The sequence below is a fragment of the Ictidomys tridecemlineatus genome, chromosome 11 (assembly GCF_052094955.1).
Source record: "Ictidomys tridecemlineatus isolate mIctTri1 chromosome 11, mIctTri1.hap1, whole genome shotgun sequence".
NCBI lineage: Eukaryota > Metazoa > Chordata > Mammalia > Rodentia > Sciuridae > Ictidomys > Ictidomys tridecemlineatus.
The window spans coordinates 36,490,688-36,509,648 of NC_135487.1; the positions used below are offsets into that span (position 1 = coordinate 36,490,688).

At 36.1% G+C, this 18,961-nt stretch overlaps 1 protein-coding gene across 2 annotated transcripts in view; it reads right to left on the reverse strand.

Moving 5' to 3' along the window:
• Agbl4 (AGBL carboxypeptidase 4) overlaps positions 1-18,961 on the reverse strand; it is a 1,323,233-nt gene that overhangs the window by 484,855 nt on the left and 819,417 nt on the right. For both annotated transcript variants that reach the window (XM_040288638.2, XM_040288637.2), the window contains exon 5: positions 16,004-16,220. In XM_040288638.2, the coding sequence (XP_040144572.2) occupies positions 16,004-16,220 (217 nt within the window). The remainder of the gene's footprint in view (positions 1-16,003; positions 16,221-18,961) is intronic.

Here is an 18,961-nt window from a genome sequence, read left to right on the forward strand (position 1 = left end):
AGTGCACAAAACGCCAAAGCAAAAAAGGGTTAAGGCTATTACAATAGAAAAAAACAAGACCGAAAACCAAACAAACAAAAAAGGTAATATAACCATAAAGGAAAGACAGAGGAACACCTACCCTGGAGACATCCTGAATCACACAGCACCTTTCTTCATGATATTAACAAGTAGTTCACCTACCAAATTGTAGGGTGAAGAATTAAAGGGGAAAAAGCAAATTATTTCACTCAATAAAACTGATGGAGTTTTGTTGTATTTGTAATGAAGGGTCAACAGAAGACTTAAGAATGTCAGTGAAATAGTCTGTTTAAAATTTTCTCCTGAAAGTAGATTCTGACTTCCAGAATGAATGCTATAAGGAGCACAGCAGAACACCACCACCACCACTTAACTGCTAAAATGTATTTTTTAAAGCAACAATTTAAAGACTCTGGAAATGGTCCAAGGGGTATGCAGCAAAAGGAAGCACACCTACTTGAGAACATTCACTAAATCATGGTATAAATAAGAGACTGTGGCATTTGGGCCATGACCTGTTCCAATTCCTACCCTCTAACTCATTGTGATAGAAGCTCTACTCCAAGTGGGCAAGCTGGCGCTCTCTCTCTCTCTCTCTCTCTCTCTCTCTCTCTCTCTCTCTCTCTCTCTCTCTCTCTGTCTAAGTCTATGGTTTTGCTTGGGAGTGGCAGGCCACCAGCACCTCTCATCCTCCCTGCTCCACTTTGGAGAAATTCTTTCTATGCAGGTGTTAATGAGGGGAAAATCCTCCCTTTCACAAAGCAGACTTCATTCAAAATGGAAGCTCTACTCTAGGCATGATAGGGCAAAAATACAGGATTCCAAATGTCTTCACACAGGCTCACTTGTAGAACAGAGGTTTCAGGCCAAGGAAGGCAAGCCAAAAAGACCATGAACTACTGTCCCTACCCAAAGCCTAACTCACAAAGCAGTGGTAACACAATGGGTGTGTCCCTGCTGCCAGATTAAGTGCAGTGACACAGACATTCTAGTACAGGGAAAGGCAGATACTAGGACAAATAACTCCAACAACACTGCATAAGATAAGAGAATGACTTTCTTTAAAACATTGTGAGAAAGTTCATGCCAAAAGGTGATATCAAAAAGAAGAGATATCTTCCTGGCAAGAGATTAAGAGGAGGTTGATAGCTCCATGAGATTTATAGTAATAAGAAAAACAGTAGATCACCTAGAAGGTTAGGAGAAAGAAGCAGGCTGGGAAATCACACCAGGGGACAAATTTTGTTCCAGGAAACACAGAGTAATCATATAGCAATTAGTACACAGTAATAGCTAGATGAGATACTAATACCGGCAGACCATCCCAGGGGCTCAGAAATGTGTCCAAGGCAGCTGCTTATGAGGGGCAATATCAAAGCTGGATACTATAGGAGAAACAAATTTTAATTAACTAGTCCATCCATCACTGAATAAATAAATAAATAAGCAAAGAAGAACAAGTCTGGTAAAGGGAGGAAATCAGTATCCAGTTGCTATAATACTTTATCTAAAATGTTCATTTTTTAACAAAACTTTATACAACATGAAAAGAATCAGGAAATTGTGACCTATGTGCAAGAACAACATCAATAAAAGCACACAATAAAAACTGACTGTGAATGAGCTCAAATGTTGTACTTGCACATAATACTTCATAATATATTATAAGAATTACAGGAAACAAAGTCTTAAGAAGTAAAGTAAAACAAGATGACAATTTCTCATCAAATAAGAGCATATCAATAAGGAGATAGAAATTGCAAAAAATACCATAATAGAATTCTGAAGATGAAAAATATAGTAATTAAAATGAAAATTCACTACAGGAGTTCTATGTTGATTTGAAGAGGAAGAAAAAAGAAATACTGAACTTGAAGATATACTGATAAATATTATGCAATTTGGAAAACAGAGAGAATAATAAAGAAAAATGAATAGAACCTCAAAGAAATGTGGGACACTATTAATTACACCAACATATACTTAATGAAAGTAGCAGAAAAAAAGAGAATGAGAAAGAGATCAGAAAAAAATTGAAGAAATGATGTCTGAAAATTTTCCAAGTCTGGTGAAAAATGCCAATTACTTATCCAATGAATTCAACTAATTTGAAGTAGGATAAACTCATAAAGATCCATACCTAGGGTTATCATAGTTAAAATGTTAAAACTAAACATAAAGAGAATATCTTGAAAGCATCAAGGAGAATTCAGGGAAATTACAATTCCTATAGATGGATAGTTTATTTGCCACAAGACACAATAGAGGGCTGAAGATACTAAGATGACAAATTCAAAGTGCTGAAGGAAAAACCTATCAGCTTCATTCAATGTTGCGTAGTCTACCTTGGTGCCAAAATCAGATAAATGTATTACAAGAAAACTGCATATCAATATCCCTTACAAATAAAAACACAAAAATCCTCAACAAAGTGCTAGCTGACCAAACCCAGCAAAACATTAAAAGGCTATACACCATGACCAAATGGAATTCATTATATAAATACAAATTTGGTTTAACATCAATGCCATTTTTTTTCTTTTTTTCTTTCTCTTTCTCTCTTTTTTTTTTTTTTTTTTGGTACTAGAGATTGAAACCAGGGGTGCTCAAACACTGAGCCATATACAAAGGCCTTTTTAATATTTTTTATTTAGAGACAAGGTCTTGATAAGCTGCTAAGTGCCTCCCTAAGTTGCTGAGGCTGACTTTGAAGTCACAATTCTCCTGTGTCAGCCTCCCAGGCCGCTGGGATTACTGGTGTACACAATCATACCCGGCTAATGCTAATTTAATAAAATAAGAATAGAAACCACATGATCATCCCAAAATATAACTTAAAATTATCATTTGATAGAATGCAGCATTTTTAATGATAAGAATATTCATCAATAAACTAGGAGTGGAAGATACATTCCTTAGCAAACTTCCTATGATCAAGGACATCTAAAAAAACTCAATGCTGACAACGTATCTAATAATGAAAGACTGGATTCTTTACCTCTAAAATTAGCAACAAGACAAGGAAGTATATTCTTGCTACCTTTATTTAACATTTGCCTAGATTATTTCTAATAGCCCAGAAAATTAGGCAAGAGAAGAAATAGAATAATGAAACAAAAGAAGTAAAAATATCTCTATTTGAAGATGATATGAACTTGTGTATAAAAATATCCCAAGTAATCCACTGAAAACCATTATAAATAATAAGTGAATTCAGCAAGGTTACAGAATACAAGATCAAAATACAAAGCTAAATTTGTATTTCAGTCCAAAAATAAAAATAAAAAATTATTTATAATAGCTTCAAAAGAAGAAAATATATAAGAATTGCAAAACAGTATTAGACATTAAATAATATATAAATAAATGAGAAATATCCCATAGTCTACATGAGAAGACAATATTATTAATATGGCAATACTCTCCAAGTTGATCTACAGATTCAATGCAGTAACTATCAAAATCCCACCTCGCCTTTTTGCATAAATTATCAAGGTAATCCTAAAATTCATATAGAAATGTAAGAGACCCATTATAGCCAAAACATTCTTTAAAAACAATATCAGAGTGGAAAAACCCACAGACCCTCATTTAAAAATTTATTATAAAGATACAGCAATAAAGATAAACTGGCACAAGTACAGATATATTGAGTAATGATAAATAATGAAAAGTCCAGAAATAAACTCTACATCTACAGTAACCTGGTTTTTGACAAGGGTGCTAAGACAGTAAAATGGGGTAAAGGACAATTTTTTTTACCAAATAGTGCTAAGAAATGTATAGGTTAGAACCTTTCCTCACACCATCCACTAAAACTAACACAATAATGGATTATAAAGCTCAAGGTAAAAGCTCAAACTATAAAGCTAAAAGAAGAAAATACAAGATCAAATATTTATAACTTTGGGTTATACAATGGTTTCTCAGATACACGCTATGGACTACAAGCTTGTATTCTCCCCAAATTTATATTCTGGAATCCTAACTTCCAATGTGATATTATTGGGAGGTGGGTTTTTTGAGATAATTAATGAGAATAGAGCCTTCATGAAATTACTAGCCTTATGAAAAGACATAAGAAAAATTTCTTTCTATTTTGAGAAATTTGAGAACACAACAATCAATAGACAGACATTGGCTAACCAGGAAGTGGGTTCTCAGTAGTCACTGACTGACTCTACCAGCATCTTGATCTTAGACTTTCCAGAACTCTGAATAACATATTCCTATTTTTTAAGCCACTCTGCTCAAGGTATTTTTATCACAACAAGCAAACAAAGACAACATGGAAATTTAAAAAGGCCAGAAAGAAGACAGGAAGGCAGGAAGTCAAGAAGACAAGAAGGCAGGCAGGCAGGAAGGAAGAAAGAAAGGAAGGGAAGAAGAAAGGAAGGAAGGAAGAGAGAGAGGGAGGAGAGACGGGGGTGGGGGAGGGAGAAAGAGAGAAGGGAAGTTAAAGGGAAAGAAGGGAAGAAAAGGAAAAAAGATAGATTGGACTTTATAAACATTAAAAACTTTTGTTCTATAAATGATAGCATCAGGAACATCAGGAAAGTAAAAAGAGTAGTTATCAGAGTTTGAGGGGATAAGATACAGATAGGGAAAAGAGGGGATGATCAAAGGGTATAAAGTTTTAGTTAGACAGGAAGAATGAGTTCTGATGATATTTGCTGCATCGCATGATAACTATAATTAATAATAATATACTATATATTTCAAAATTGCTAAAAAAGATTTTGGAATGTTGTCATCACAAAGAAATGATAAATATGTGAGGTGATGGACATGTTAATAGGTCTGATTTAATAATTTCCCAATGATGTTTTCAATATATATATTGAAACATCACATTCTACCCATAAATATATCTAATCATTATTTATCAATTTATTTTTTTTAATTGAAAAGACAACATATAGGATGGGATAAAATATTTGTAAATTATATATCTGAAAAAGTACTTTCTATAGTTTGGATCTAGAGTGTCCCCCTAACCCCAATAGGTTAAAGGCTTGGTTGCCAGCCTGTGATGCTACGGGGTGGAAGCCTTAGGAGGTGGAGGCTAGTGGAAGGAAGTGCCCTTGAGGGTGATGTTGGGACCCTGGCTGCCTCATGACTTCCTCTTTTCTTCCTGGCCACAATGAGGTGATCAACTTTGCTCCACCAGGCGTTCCCTGCCATGATGTTCTGCCTAAAAGCAACAGAGCCAGTCAACCATGAAATTAAACCTTTGAAATCAAATGAGACAAAATAACTTTTCATTCTTTAAAGTTAATTTATCTCAGGTAAAGTACTTGTCATAGTAATGGAAAGCTGACTAATACAGTAGTTACATCCAGAAACTATAAAGAATTTCTACAATGCAAAAACAAAAAGATAAAACATTTTAAAAATGGGCAAATGATCTGAAAAGATATTTCTCCAAAAAAGGAGATACAGATAAAAATATTTTCAACATTATTAGTCAAAGGAAGAAAAAGGTAGTTTCTCTGGCAGTGGAATAGAGATTATATTGGGTGAGGCATTTCTTGAGACAAAGCTTCAGTTCCTTTGAGAAACAACCAATGGGCCTAACAACATACTAGATGTATGGATAGGACAATAAATAAGTCATGCATGATCTTTGTCCTCATGGAACTTAAAAATCTTCAGAGGAAGTTATATATTCAAAGAGTAATCAGAAGAATGATAAATGTTTTAAAGTAGAAATGGACTATATTATAGAAGCTTGATGCTGGGGAAGAGGACAGCAAGAAAGAATTTCATGAGGAAGGGATATTTAAATTGGATCCAGCAGAATAGAAAGTATTTAGGCAAAGAGACACAGAGGAAGAATATTCCAGGTAGATGGGTCACTGTGTATGCAATTCAGAAAGAAAATCCATGGCTTACACAAAGAACAATAAGAAGGCAAAAGTGGGTACAACATAGACAGCAAGAGAAGATGGATGGTATCTGAAGGAGCGTGTATAGGCTGGATTATATAGTATTTTATAGACCATTAAGAATTTGCTATTTATATTAAAGCTAATAAAAGTATATTCAATGGGTCATTTTCATGATAACTAAAATCACTGGACATGGTGGCATCAGTGAAGTGGACAAGATAATTATAGATCAAAATCCTTTACAAATAAGAAATGCATCTCTGAAGCCAACAGAAGACAGCAATAAAGAGGAAGGGGGTTGAACAGACTGACTCTTGGTGTAAGGCACTAAACCTAACTTTTAATATGATGTCTAACTTTTTAAAAAGGAAGGGAAAGAATGGTTTCAAATTAGCCAACTGCCAACCTAACTAAAGTAGTGTTCAGTGAAGAAGTTACTTTCTTTGTTCAGGGCCAGTGAATCGGGGAGGCAGGGCTCATGTTTAGGAGGCAGGCTGTGATTTTCTGATAACTGCAAAATTCTGAGGTAGTTGTATCAAAATAGAGTCTGGGAACCTGTTTACCTCATATCTTGGCCAAAGAAGCTGTTGGAACTTCCTGAGACGTACTGATAGTCTGAACTAGGGCTAAGACAACAGACAAGAAAGGCGCATAATCTAAGGATTTTGAATTGTAGCCTTAATCATACATGGTGATAGTATATGAGCAGTGAATCAAAAAGAAGAATTAAATAAAAGAGTTTTTTAGCATGGGAAACCATAGTGATAGTAATGCCTCATGGAACTAGGAAAGTCAGAAAGGAAAAAAGCTATGTGGTAGTCTGAATTGGCTTTGGTAACTTCAACCATATGCCTCTGTTTCCTATCAGAGGGTGAACCAAGGGTTACAATTCCCAGCATCTTTATTCCCAAGCCCTTATTCACCCAGGGCTGAGGTTTGGAATGGATGAACCATTTACAATTAGGAGGGTAAACTGGAAGCCCCTCAGTTAGATGCTGAGAGAACATATCTGCCTCCAATTAATTTGGACTCTTTTTTTTTTTTTTTTGAGGGAATAGCAAAAACTATGCCAAGAGAATGGAGAGTTGTGAAGTGGCCTGCTGGAAGGGATCCAAAACCCCTAAGCTCATTTAATTTAGAGTGTCTGATTGGGACAAGGTTTGGTGCAGATGGGGGTCCACAGAACTCTCCTGAGAAGAGGATTAGGGGCTGATAAGTGAAATTACTAACTTCCAACAATTATTCAATTTAAAACTCAGCCAAAAACATGTAATTATTTTTCATCTATTTACTTGGTCATGTGGCCAGCTGCAACTCCATGATGTTTTACTTCAAAGGGGAAGAAAGAAAAAAGGGAAGGAACAGAAATAACAGAAGGAGACTAGCTTATTTTGAAGTTACCATGCTGGTAGGAACTGTGCTGGCCCACTCTAGCCCTTTTCTGTGGTACTACCTTCTGTTCTCTGAATTTCCAGCCCACAGGGTCATTATTCCTCTTATACCTTCTTTCTGAGGTACTGGCTTTTCTACACAAATCCATACAAGTACTGACAGAATCAGCCAAGCTCTAAAATCTTACAGTTTTCCAAATATCCTTGTTACCCTGATCCTCTTTCTCCTTACCTCCTAATTCTTGTTCCCTGGCTTTCTCTGATTAGACCAGGTTCTCCTCCAAACTCTTTACCATGGCTTCATGATTCAGCTTTGTTTTCTTGTTTTGTTTTGTTTCTTTATTTCTTCTTCTTCTTTGTCTGATTTCACAGATTTCTACAGTTCTAGTATAGTATAGATTCTAAAAATCTTCCAACACAGGGGTTTCAGAATCTTCCCTATACCATCTAATCCACTGTGGCTGAGGGCTTCCTATCATCCCCCTTTCCCTAATTCAGGAGTCAGAGGACTGCTGAACTCTAAAATCTCAAAAGAAGGGATTGGAGTCTCAATGTGGATGCCTACCTCCCAGGGTCCTTACTGCAGAGTTCCACCCTTCCCAGCAAGCAAGCCTTCTTCTAAATTTTGCCCTTTGCCATATGATTATCTTTTACTCATTATGGAATTTAACCAGCAATTAGATAAAATTTTATATATGATCCTATGGATAAGATGAAGAAATAAATGGGGGCGGAGACTACATCTCATTTATTTCTAAATCTCTCACAGTACATGGTATGTAAGAAATACTAAAATAAATCAACCTAATTTGAACTTAATTGAATTTATATAGAGGCAGAAACTTTTGGAATATTTGGTTGATTTATACTAATAGGTTAGTAGTGTAACCAAGCCTAGAGATTAATATAAATTGATATAACAACTCTAGTCTAGGGTGAAGTCTCTAGTATTATGTATAAGTCCCTGTTATTGGTTTTGGGTCTTTCCCTGTTAAACACTTATGTAATTGACTTAATATTTATAAAGTACTAAATTAAGTTTACAATTTCTGAGTGAAATTCCTAATATACTAAAGATAAGAAAATCTAAGAATCAAAATGATCACAACAGGCTCAAATAAAACAGTAAAACTAATAAGTAAAAACATATGCAATAAAGTGAAAAGACTCAGAATTGTACTTTTTAAAAACTGCCATAATTTAATATGGTAGCCTGGGCTGAGTTCTCAAACAACAACAAAAGGATATGAATGGAAAAAATGGTGAAATCTGTATACAGTTCTGTATTTTAATTTATAAGTAATGTACCAATGTTAATATTTCACCTTTGAAAAATCATTCATGATTATGTATATGTAAGACATTACTACTAGACAAACTGGGTGGAAGGTTTATGGAAACTTCCTATATTATCTTTTCAAGTTTTCTGCAAATCTAAAATTATTCCAGAATAAGTTTATTAAAGAGAGGAAGTCAGAAAAGTAAAAAAAAAAAAAAGGCTTTGTTTAATGTAAATTCTAGTTGCATTTCTAGAAAACTAATATCCACAGCAAGGGAGACAGTCCCAGTTGGCCGTGGGATACTTAGATCCCCTGTGGAGTTTTCCATTCAGCTCTAGCATTTTAAGAAGAAAATTAATAGCTTAGATCATACCCAAAGAAGAACAACAAAAATTTTAAGTTTGAAACTATGAAATATAAACATAAAATTACTTGGGGTGGGGGAAGGGAGGGATGAGTATGGAGAAGAAAAGACATTTGTCGGGGTGTGATCACTGCCTCACTATCTTTGCAAGCCTGAGCAATGGCTAAAAGAGCAAGTATATAGAAGGTGGGCCCAGAGGGTGGAGTAAGAATCAAAGAGGAACTTACAGGAAGGGATCTCCTTTCTTGCCACTGGACAGGGAACTGGCTGCCTCAAGAGGTATGTGAGCAGAGGTTGAAAAGTCAAACATCTGTAATGTTCAGAGAAGATGCTGGTCTTTACAGTTTGGCCCTTGCCCATGGTAAACGACTAAATTATTCACTAAATTTGAATGAGACCTCTCTAGTCTTTGACAACTCTAGAGATTTTTTTTAAGAGTTAGGACATGAAAGACCATCTTTTTGAGGTATTTGCTGTTACATTCTTATACTATACACTGATTTTGGCAGTAATTTTCCTCCTAGTGCTCTTGTCTAATGAACATATGTGGGAAAGAAAGTCAACTGTATAGAAAGGTTGGAGTTAACCTGACTTCTAGTCAGGAAAGTAAGGGACAGCCTGGATCTGGAAGGGTTAATTTCCATAAAAATCATTTCTTCTTAACTGGTTCCTAACAACAATCAAGATAGAATCCAAATTCTTTAGCTTGGCAGTTAAAACCCCCTGACTTGACCTCTATCCATCTCTCCTGCTTCTCCTGTTACTATACCTCCTTTTTTTTAGACTGACCCCATGCTCTTGTCACATAAAACTGTACAATACTATCAAAACACAACAAGCATCTCAGCCTCTTGGCACATTTGATTCTCAATTCAAGACATCTTCTTTCTTCATTTCTTGCCTTGTGCCCCTTTGCTGTCGACTGCTTTACTTATATCAATTTCCTTACCATCTTTGCATAATCAATTTTAATACCTGTGTTGTCTACTACATTGTGCCCTTTTCAGGGATAGGATGTGCTTTGTATTATTCTTTCTGTCTTCAGATGCCAATACAGAGCCTGATGGGCAGAAGATGCTCACCAGATATTTACAGTATTCAAGATTGCTTTGGGGATAAGGTTGTTGTTTGGTGGTAGAGTGTTTGTCTAGCATATGCAAGGCCACATGTTTAATTTCAATATCTAAACTGTGGAGCCAACCGAATCAATAAATGGGCCAAGGAACCAAAGAGACCTTCTCAAAAGATGATATACAATCAATCTATAAATACATGAAAAAATGTTCAACATCTCTAGCAATCAGAAAAATATAAATCAAAACTACTCTAAGATTTCATCTTATTCCAGTCAGAATGGCAGCTATTAAGAATACAAACAATAGTAAGTGTTGGCGAGGATGTAGGGAGAAAGGCACACTCATATGTTGCTGGTGGTCCTGTAAAATGGTGCAGCCAAAATGGAAAGCAGTATGGAGATTCCCTGAAAAACTGGGAATGGAACCCCCATTTGACTCAGCTATCCCACTCCTGAGCCTATGCTCAAAGAACTTAAAAACAGCATACTACAGGGACACAGCCACATCAATGTTTATTGCAGCACAATTCACAATATCTAAACTGTGGAACCAACCTAGATGACCTTCATTAGATGAATAGATAAAAAAAGTGTTATATATACACAATGGAATTTATCCAGCATTAGAAGAGAATAAAATCATGGCATTTGTGGGTAAATGGATGGAGTTGGAGAATATAATGCTAAGTGAAGTAAGCCAACCCAAAAAACCAAATGCCAAATGTTTTCTCTGATATGAGGAGGCTGATTCATAAGGGGGTTGGTGGGGGGGAGCATGGGAGGAATAGATGAACTCTAGATAGGGCAGAGGGGAAGGAGGGGAAGGGAGGAGACATGTGAGTAGGAAAGATGGTGGAATAAGATGGACATCATTACCCTAAGTATATATATGAAGACACGAATACTGTGACTCTATTTTGTGCACAACCAAAGATATGAAAAAATTGTGTTCTATATGCGTAATATGAATTGTAATGCATTCTGCTTTCATATTTAACAAATTAGAATAAAAAATTCCAGTGTCAGAAGTTATGAAATTACTTAATTTTATTAAATCTGTTTTAAAAATGCAAATGAGAAGATAATGATTACATATCTCAGAACTTAAATGCTACCTTCTAAGTTATATCTTCTCCCCACCGCCTGCCGCCCAAATGAATCTCTTATCCTGATTTACTCTTCCCATCATAATATACACTTCATGAGGGCATGAACTTCTGCCTGTTTTCAATGCTGTATCCCTAGAATATAGACAGTACTAGTTACATAGTAGACATTCAATAATAGTACTACCCATAAAATAAGGGTGTTGTGAGGATGACATGCTTATAAATAATGGGAGACCATTAGGTTAGATGAAGAAGATCTGGAGAAGGAAGAGAGGTGTACACAAGGGAATGAAAACAACCAAATTGTGAGTTATGTATGAACATATCACAGTGAATCTCAATATTATGTAAAACTATACACACCAATAAAATAAAATATTTATTAGTGTTAGGTCTGATACATTCTAAGCATTATTTAAAATTAAAGGGCAGATTAAGAAGTACCATTATAACACTCATGATTGATTTAAACATATTCATATAATTGAAGGAAACACCAAGAACATCTGAAACCATAATTTATGTCGGAGAATGCTTAAAATCATCTGGTCTGACTTTCTGGAGAAGGGAAGTAGTTTTTCCAAAGTCACAAAGCTAACTAAAGGAAGAGGCTAGACAATAGTATTTTCATATTTTCTAGTGATTATTTAAAATATACTATCAGATTATTTTCTTTGTTGACACATTTTTTTTTAGTATTAAGTATGAACCCAAGGGCACTCTATTACTGAGATATATCCCTATCCCTTTTTATTTTTTTATTTTGAGGAAGGCTCTCACTAAGTTGCCCAGGCTTGCTTCCAAATTGGAATCCTATTGCCTCAGCCTCCTTCCTTGTGGGGATTATAGGTATGTCCATCACACAGGGTTCTGCTGACACTTCTCTTAGCAAATATCCTTAAGTGTGGGAATGGCTCTCTACCTCTAATGTTTTTAGCACATCTGCATGCACACACACATATGCAGTCTCTCAGTTATAAAGTCTGTCTAATTAGTTCAATGATATATAAAATTAGTAGCATATTTATTGTCTTATAGTATCAAATGTATATGGTTTAAAACCTAATGTATGAATATGAAAATGATACCATATTTTTCTATGTCTGACAGTAAAATAGCTATAAATTTAAAATTTCATAAATATTTTTTAGCTAAAATCCACTTCTATCCCACTATTATGTACAACTATACTGCACCAATAAAAACTGTGGAAAGAAAAAAGAATCCGCTACTAGTTATATCAGAATGGAAAGTCTGGTAAATCCTGTCCTCAAAAAGCAAATATAAAGCTAAGCAAAATTGACACACCAGTCATCAGTGCTTTGAAAACAGACCAAAGCTACACAATAGTCTCAAAACTATTATGCTTGAAAAACTACTGAATTTTAGGTAATAAAAATGTGAAACTGACTGGGGATATAACTCAGTTGGTAGAGTGCTTGCCTCTCATGCACAAGTCCCTGAGTTCAATCCCCAGCACACACACACACACACACACACACATACAAAAAAAAAAAAGAACGGGAAACTATTCTGTTATAGCCTGTTCTACTCCAAATTCCGTAAGCTTGGAGAGTGCAAGGTTCTATTAGGGCAGGGCAGGCTGAGAGGAGAAGCTGCTTCCCTGCCAAGAGAAAAGAACTCACTCAATTTGGAGAGGTGGGCAGTACTCACACCCAGCAGCATTATAGGATGAAGATTGAAGAGAAGTCATGGTCATATAATTAGAGCAAGCACATTTCTGGATAAGGATAGGTGAAGAATCAGCAGAGACCAAAGAAGACCCAAGCCAGCTAGACTTGTGACCTGACTTGAAGTTGCACATATACACACAGGAAACAGAACATGAAAGGGAAAGTGAAAACCAGGGAAGACTGGAAACTTGCCTAAATTTTGAATATGCTCCTCTATCCACACACAGATTCATTGGCAGAGGATGGACACCTTACTGGTTGAAGTGAAGTAAGTACAACCTCAAACCTATCATAGCTGACCATTAATTTACACTGGATTGACTTGAAATAGCAAAGACAAAAAAAAACCTGAATGAAATTCAACAATAAGAAAACAAACAAGTCAATTAAAAAATGAGCCAAAGACCTTAACAGATACCTTTCCAGACAACATACACAGATGGGAAATAAGCATATGAAAAGATGCTCCACAAAAAAAAAAAAAAAGATGCTCCACATCATATGCCATCAGGGAAATGTAAATTTAAACAAGGAAATACCATTGCTTGCCTTGTAGTATGCCCCAAAGCAAGAATACTGACATACCAAATGCCAAAAAGAAGATACAGTAACAGGAACTCTCAAGTAGTTTCGTATTAGAGCTGGAAGCAGAATTCAAGTTTCCAGGGACAGAGATGTAAAGCTGTCCTCAATATCAGTTTTTCTCCATAGCCATAGAAACACAAATTTTGAAAAGAGACATGGCCACTCACGTATAAGGATTTCTTATACTTAAATGTGGATATCAGTTCTGTTAAGTTATAGTACCATACAACTACTTTTTTTCTCTCCTCCACTTCCTTCCTCCTAATGCCTAGAACCTGGATGCCATGATAAAATTCCACATTGGATCATGAGAATGAGAGCTAAATCCCAGAGACAGCAGAGCAGAAAGCTGAAAGAACCTGATTTTCTGAGGCTTTCAAGGAGCAGACCCTCAATATTAGCTGTGTACTGCATATATCCAGACTTTTACATTGAAAAGAAATAAATGATCTGGGTTAAGTTGCTGCTATTTTAGATCATTTGTATATTTTTAATAGAAACTTAACTTATATATTATACCTCTTATCAACTTTCTGTTGTTTTCAGCTCTTCACACTGCCTCCAGACATAAAATTTAATTTATTTTTTCATTAATTCAATCATTTACTCAATAACCATTCAGTGTGCACATTAGAGCCATTCAGGAGGGGATTTGGGTGGAAGCAAGAGTGAACTATACAGAGTCTGTCCTTAAAAGCCATGAGTGTTGAATGAACTAATTGTCTTAAATTATATATTAATTCATATATCTGGCAAATATTAATCTCAGAATTTCTCTGATAGTCCCATCTCAAATAATGTCTCTAGTAATATATTGTTGGTTAGACTTAGTGTGTCTAATATGTTCTGTTTTTACCTTCTAAGTCTACTGTTGGCCCTTCTCCACACTTTTCTTTGCCCTAGAATGATGATCTGTATGGGTTACCTCAATAGACTTTCCTAACTTCTGGCTTCTAGTTTGGTTGGACAATAGGGACCCATAGGAGGAGATCAGAGAGAGGTGAGAAAAGAGACTATGAACATTGAAGTGGTATAATATTTTGGTCAATGACAGACCACATTTATGCTGGTGTTCCCAAAAGATTATATCACTTAGTTATGTCACAGTCATCTTGGTTTGTGGAAGTAGACTTTATGATGTTCACATGATAATGGAATCACCTAAGAATGCATTTCTCAAAACATTTCCTCTTGGTCAAGCAATGCATGATTTTGTTTATCTTTCTCAGCTTCCTCCCTATGTGACCATCTCAGGTTAACTGTATTTTTAAACTAAAGGTTACTGTTCCTCCCAAGGTGGCCTACTACAGTGACTCTGTACAGTTGGGTTCTGGTAATCATTTCCCCCTTTCGTACTTTTTGACCTGTTATTATCCATAGGAAACTTCACTGTGTCTTCTGATTTTCCTATAAACTGCCTACACATTGCAAATAGACCACTTATTAAAACTTCCTCAAATTATTCTTGAGGTTACCATCTGTTTCCTGCTATACCATGTGTCCCAATTTTTAGTTCAAAACATGTAAGTACCAGATACAAATGGTATTTACCAGAAGACTTGTTGGGAAGAAGGTTGGAGTAGAGTGAAGATATTTAGCAAAATCTTAGTGTATAGAGAACTCTAGAATAGAAGAATATTATCATGATCAAATTTGACTTGTGAGTACCTAAGCCATAAACATGCCTTCTTCACTTAAGTATCTTGAGTATCCTGAATTTATTTAGAAACAGGATTCACTTCTAGATGGAACCCAGTTACTAGGAAAAGTCCATCTCCTCCACCAACATATATCAAAATCCGTAGTATAGTATCTTCTGCCTATTCCATCACTATCTTTAGTTAGAACCTTTAAAGACTGGTCCATATGTCATTTGAGGAGCCCATTACACACTTTTTAGAGAGTGATATTTAAAAACAAATTATCACCTACTTATTCTTTATTAGCAACAAAAGTATTACTGAAAACAAAGAGCAGAACCTATTAAATCAATGAAAGGAATAATTTCAGATTCTAGTCTGAGCAGGAAAGACGGAAAAATACAAGAAGATGTGTCAGGCAAACTGATGAATACCCACCCCTACAAGGTGTCTGCGTCCCAATTCCCAGATCCTGTGAATATGTTATTTGACATAATAAAAGGTACTTTACAGATGTGATTAAATTAAAGATCCTGAAATGAGATTATCCTGGATTTTTGTGAACCCAGTATTATCATAAGAATTCTTTTAAGTAAAAGAGGGAGGCAGAGCCATCTTTCTCATATCTTATTCTGTTACTTCCTGATATAGCAATGAAAAAAAAACCTAATGAAATAATAATAACTACATATAATAATAATAAAACTAATTAAATAGTATTTAAACCATTAGCTATATTAATTATTAGATCTGTAGCTATTAGGTAATAATTATTAGATTATGGATATGTAACTATATTGTTACTTAATATATTTAAATTATTAAAACTTTCACAACATACTATCTACAATGTACTATTCATTATTTGAATTCTTTAAAAACCCATTGCTAAGTCCCAACTCCAAGGTTGCCTGTTTCTAAAATAGGTATCCCAAACCTGGCACTGGCCTTACCACGCTCTGGCCCAGCTGCTCCCGAAAGAAGTAATCCATGTTTCTTTTTTGCAGGCTATCGAGGTAATGCTGGAAGCGCGTGTATGTATATGGGTAGCAGTAAGCAAACTGGTAAATATCTTCTTCTCGGTCAAAACAGAATGCGAAGGACATCACATAATTCTTTTTATGGTCCGGACATCGATAGTAATAAACATTTTTAGGTGGCAGCCTTTGCCTAAAAAAATACAAAGAAAGAAAGTTGGGCATATCAAATAGTAGTTCAAGCTTCAAAAGGTAACAAATAGGAATGAATGTCTAGGAGAAAAACTAACAACAAAAATCCCAGGCAGTGGGGGTAGGAAAATAACATAACACAGAGTCAAAACCAGAGCTGAATGTGTTAGTACTGTGATTCTACATGGGCAGCCCCAGGCCATCTCAGCTCACAACATTTTGTAGAACTCTTGCTTTATTTTAATTGCTCCATAAGTCTTAGATAGGTTTGGAAGTTCCTTATAGACAGAGATGCTTCTGAGAAATGCTGGCACTGTGAGTGAAGGATTAAGACTCACCTGCAGGGGCTTGGCATTTCATTGAGAAGACAAGGGGATAGAAGCACATGAAGGAAGGTGTGAGGGGAAAAGTATAGAGATAAGATTAAGAATAACAAGAATGGTTCTGCTTCCAGATATAGCAGCCTGGAGAAATGTGCTAAGTAATAGATATAAAAAAATTATAACATGCTAATGATTTTACAGAATCTTTTATCTTTTTAAGGCTGCTTAAATGGCCAGGTAGGAAGTCAGGTCGTGGGATTTCTGTGGAAGAACAGAGATTACATAGCATGGATATTTGTCCACATATTTTATTATATTAGATTTAAATATTTTAATATTTTATTATTAGAAAAAAGGGGATGAAGAGGTAGACCATCAGTGTAAGATGAGCAAGAACCTGAAAGTGTCAAGGAAGAAGATGGGATGGTAGATATCCAGCAAAAGTTTAAAAAAGAAATAGGGCTTTTCCTATAAACCTCAGTGGTAGTGCCAAAAGTTGTCTAGGAGTATTCTTAGGCCCACCAATATAGTTCATTTAGCCCTTATCCATCCCCAAGGCACTGCGAATAAACATATAAATAGCAATCTCCTTATAAAGCCAACATGGTTTTAATAGAAATCCCCAAGGCACTCCTCCTAACCAGATTGCTACCCAAAATCTTCCTACTTTGAAATTCAAGAGCTACCAATGATGAAATAGAGAAACAGTGACCAGAAGGGTATTTACGGAGTGAGAAGAAGTCATTTCCTCCTGATTCTTTAAATGTGGGGTACTTCCCAAGCAGGCAATAGGAGAAGTAACATCCTTCAAGAAAGTCAGGCCTGCTGGGAGCAGTGGCGCACACCTATAATTCCAATGTCTTGGGAGGCTGAGGCATGAGTTCAAAGCCAGCCTCAGCAAAAGCTAGGTGCTAAGCTAGGGCTGGAGATGTGGCTCAGTGGTCAAGTGCCCTTGAGTTCAATCCCTGGTACCCGTAACTGAGAGAGAAGAGAGAGAGAGAGAGAGAGAGAGAGAGAGAGAGAGAGAGAGAGAGAGAGAGATGGAGGGAGGGGGAGAGAGAGAGAATGTCAGGCCTTACCTGGTTTATTCAGCACACCTTTAACTATTGTACACCAAACACATTGTGGTTAAGACAAAGGATAAAGGAAGTGGTGAACTAAAAGAGATTATTACCCATAGAGCTGTATTCCAGAGGACAAAGTGAAAAGCAGAAAGCTTGGGAGAGGAAAGAAAGTAGTGAAAAGTGAAAAGTAGAGAGAGAACAACTGACCAGTGCAGAGAAGAGAAAACAGAGAATATACAATGCTCTACATTTGCAGTGTGGCTAAAGATGCAAGAAAGTGAGGCTGGCAGAAAAGTCTCATCTAAGGGGTTCAGATTTGTATTTATGAAAATTCCAATGAAAGTGGCCTTGAGGTCTCCAGCCATGTCTATGATAGTCACTTCAGTCCCTGACACAGATGTCTTAGTCCAAGTCTCCTGGAGCCCAACGTGAGCATGTTTTCCTATACAGGTGGTTTCAACAATCATTAAGTCTCTCAGGTTATGACACTGTATTCAACTCTTAATTTACCAGAACATCCAATCAGGATCCATGCTTTAAATTCAATCATCCTAGTTTTCTCCTCTTCTAGCCAAATTTAGCAACTGGACTAATCCTGCCGTCTCCACTGAATTTGATTGTGTACTATCAGGAAAATTTATCTACTGCTTGCAGCTGTCCCAACTCCTCTCCTGGGTGAGTTGGAATGCCTAACCTGATTAGCAGACAGGGTAGAGGTATTGGGCCCTGGGGTAATCACTCAGGGAAGCTGAGAAGCTGCTCAAGGCTTAAATTTTCCACACTCTGCCAATGGTACAAATGGAAATTCATTTGAGAAGGGCTCAACAGGCCAAATTCATCAAGACTTTCAAGTAATGCAAGGAAAAAAAAAAAGGAAAATGGAGGGTTGGGATTATAGAGGACAAACCTCTCTTATTTAGAATGCACTTCTGGTTTTTATCTTCTTTTTCTTATTATATTTTCATTATGTCTTGGGCATTGTGTTAAGTGTTTTATATCCCTTATCATTTAATCCTCATGATAACCTTATGAGCTGGGGGTTATTAATATCCACTTTATGCGGACAAGAAAATCAAAACTCAGAAAAGTAAAAATTTCCCTGAGATTACAAGGTTAGTGAGCAGTAGAGCCTAGGCAAGGGTACCTCAAAAGTCTATGTTCACAATCCCTATGGTATTCTGCCACCATCTTTTTCCTTTTGCCACTTAACTCAGAGCCTTACCTCTACTTCTGAAAAATCTAGTCTTTCACTGAAAACCCTTCAAACAATTCTATTTCTTCTCATTTAAGTTTGGCCCAAAAAAACTCCCTCTGATCTCCCTGTGATTCAGGCATTAGCACCCATCTCTCTCTTA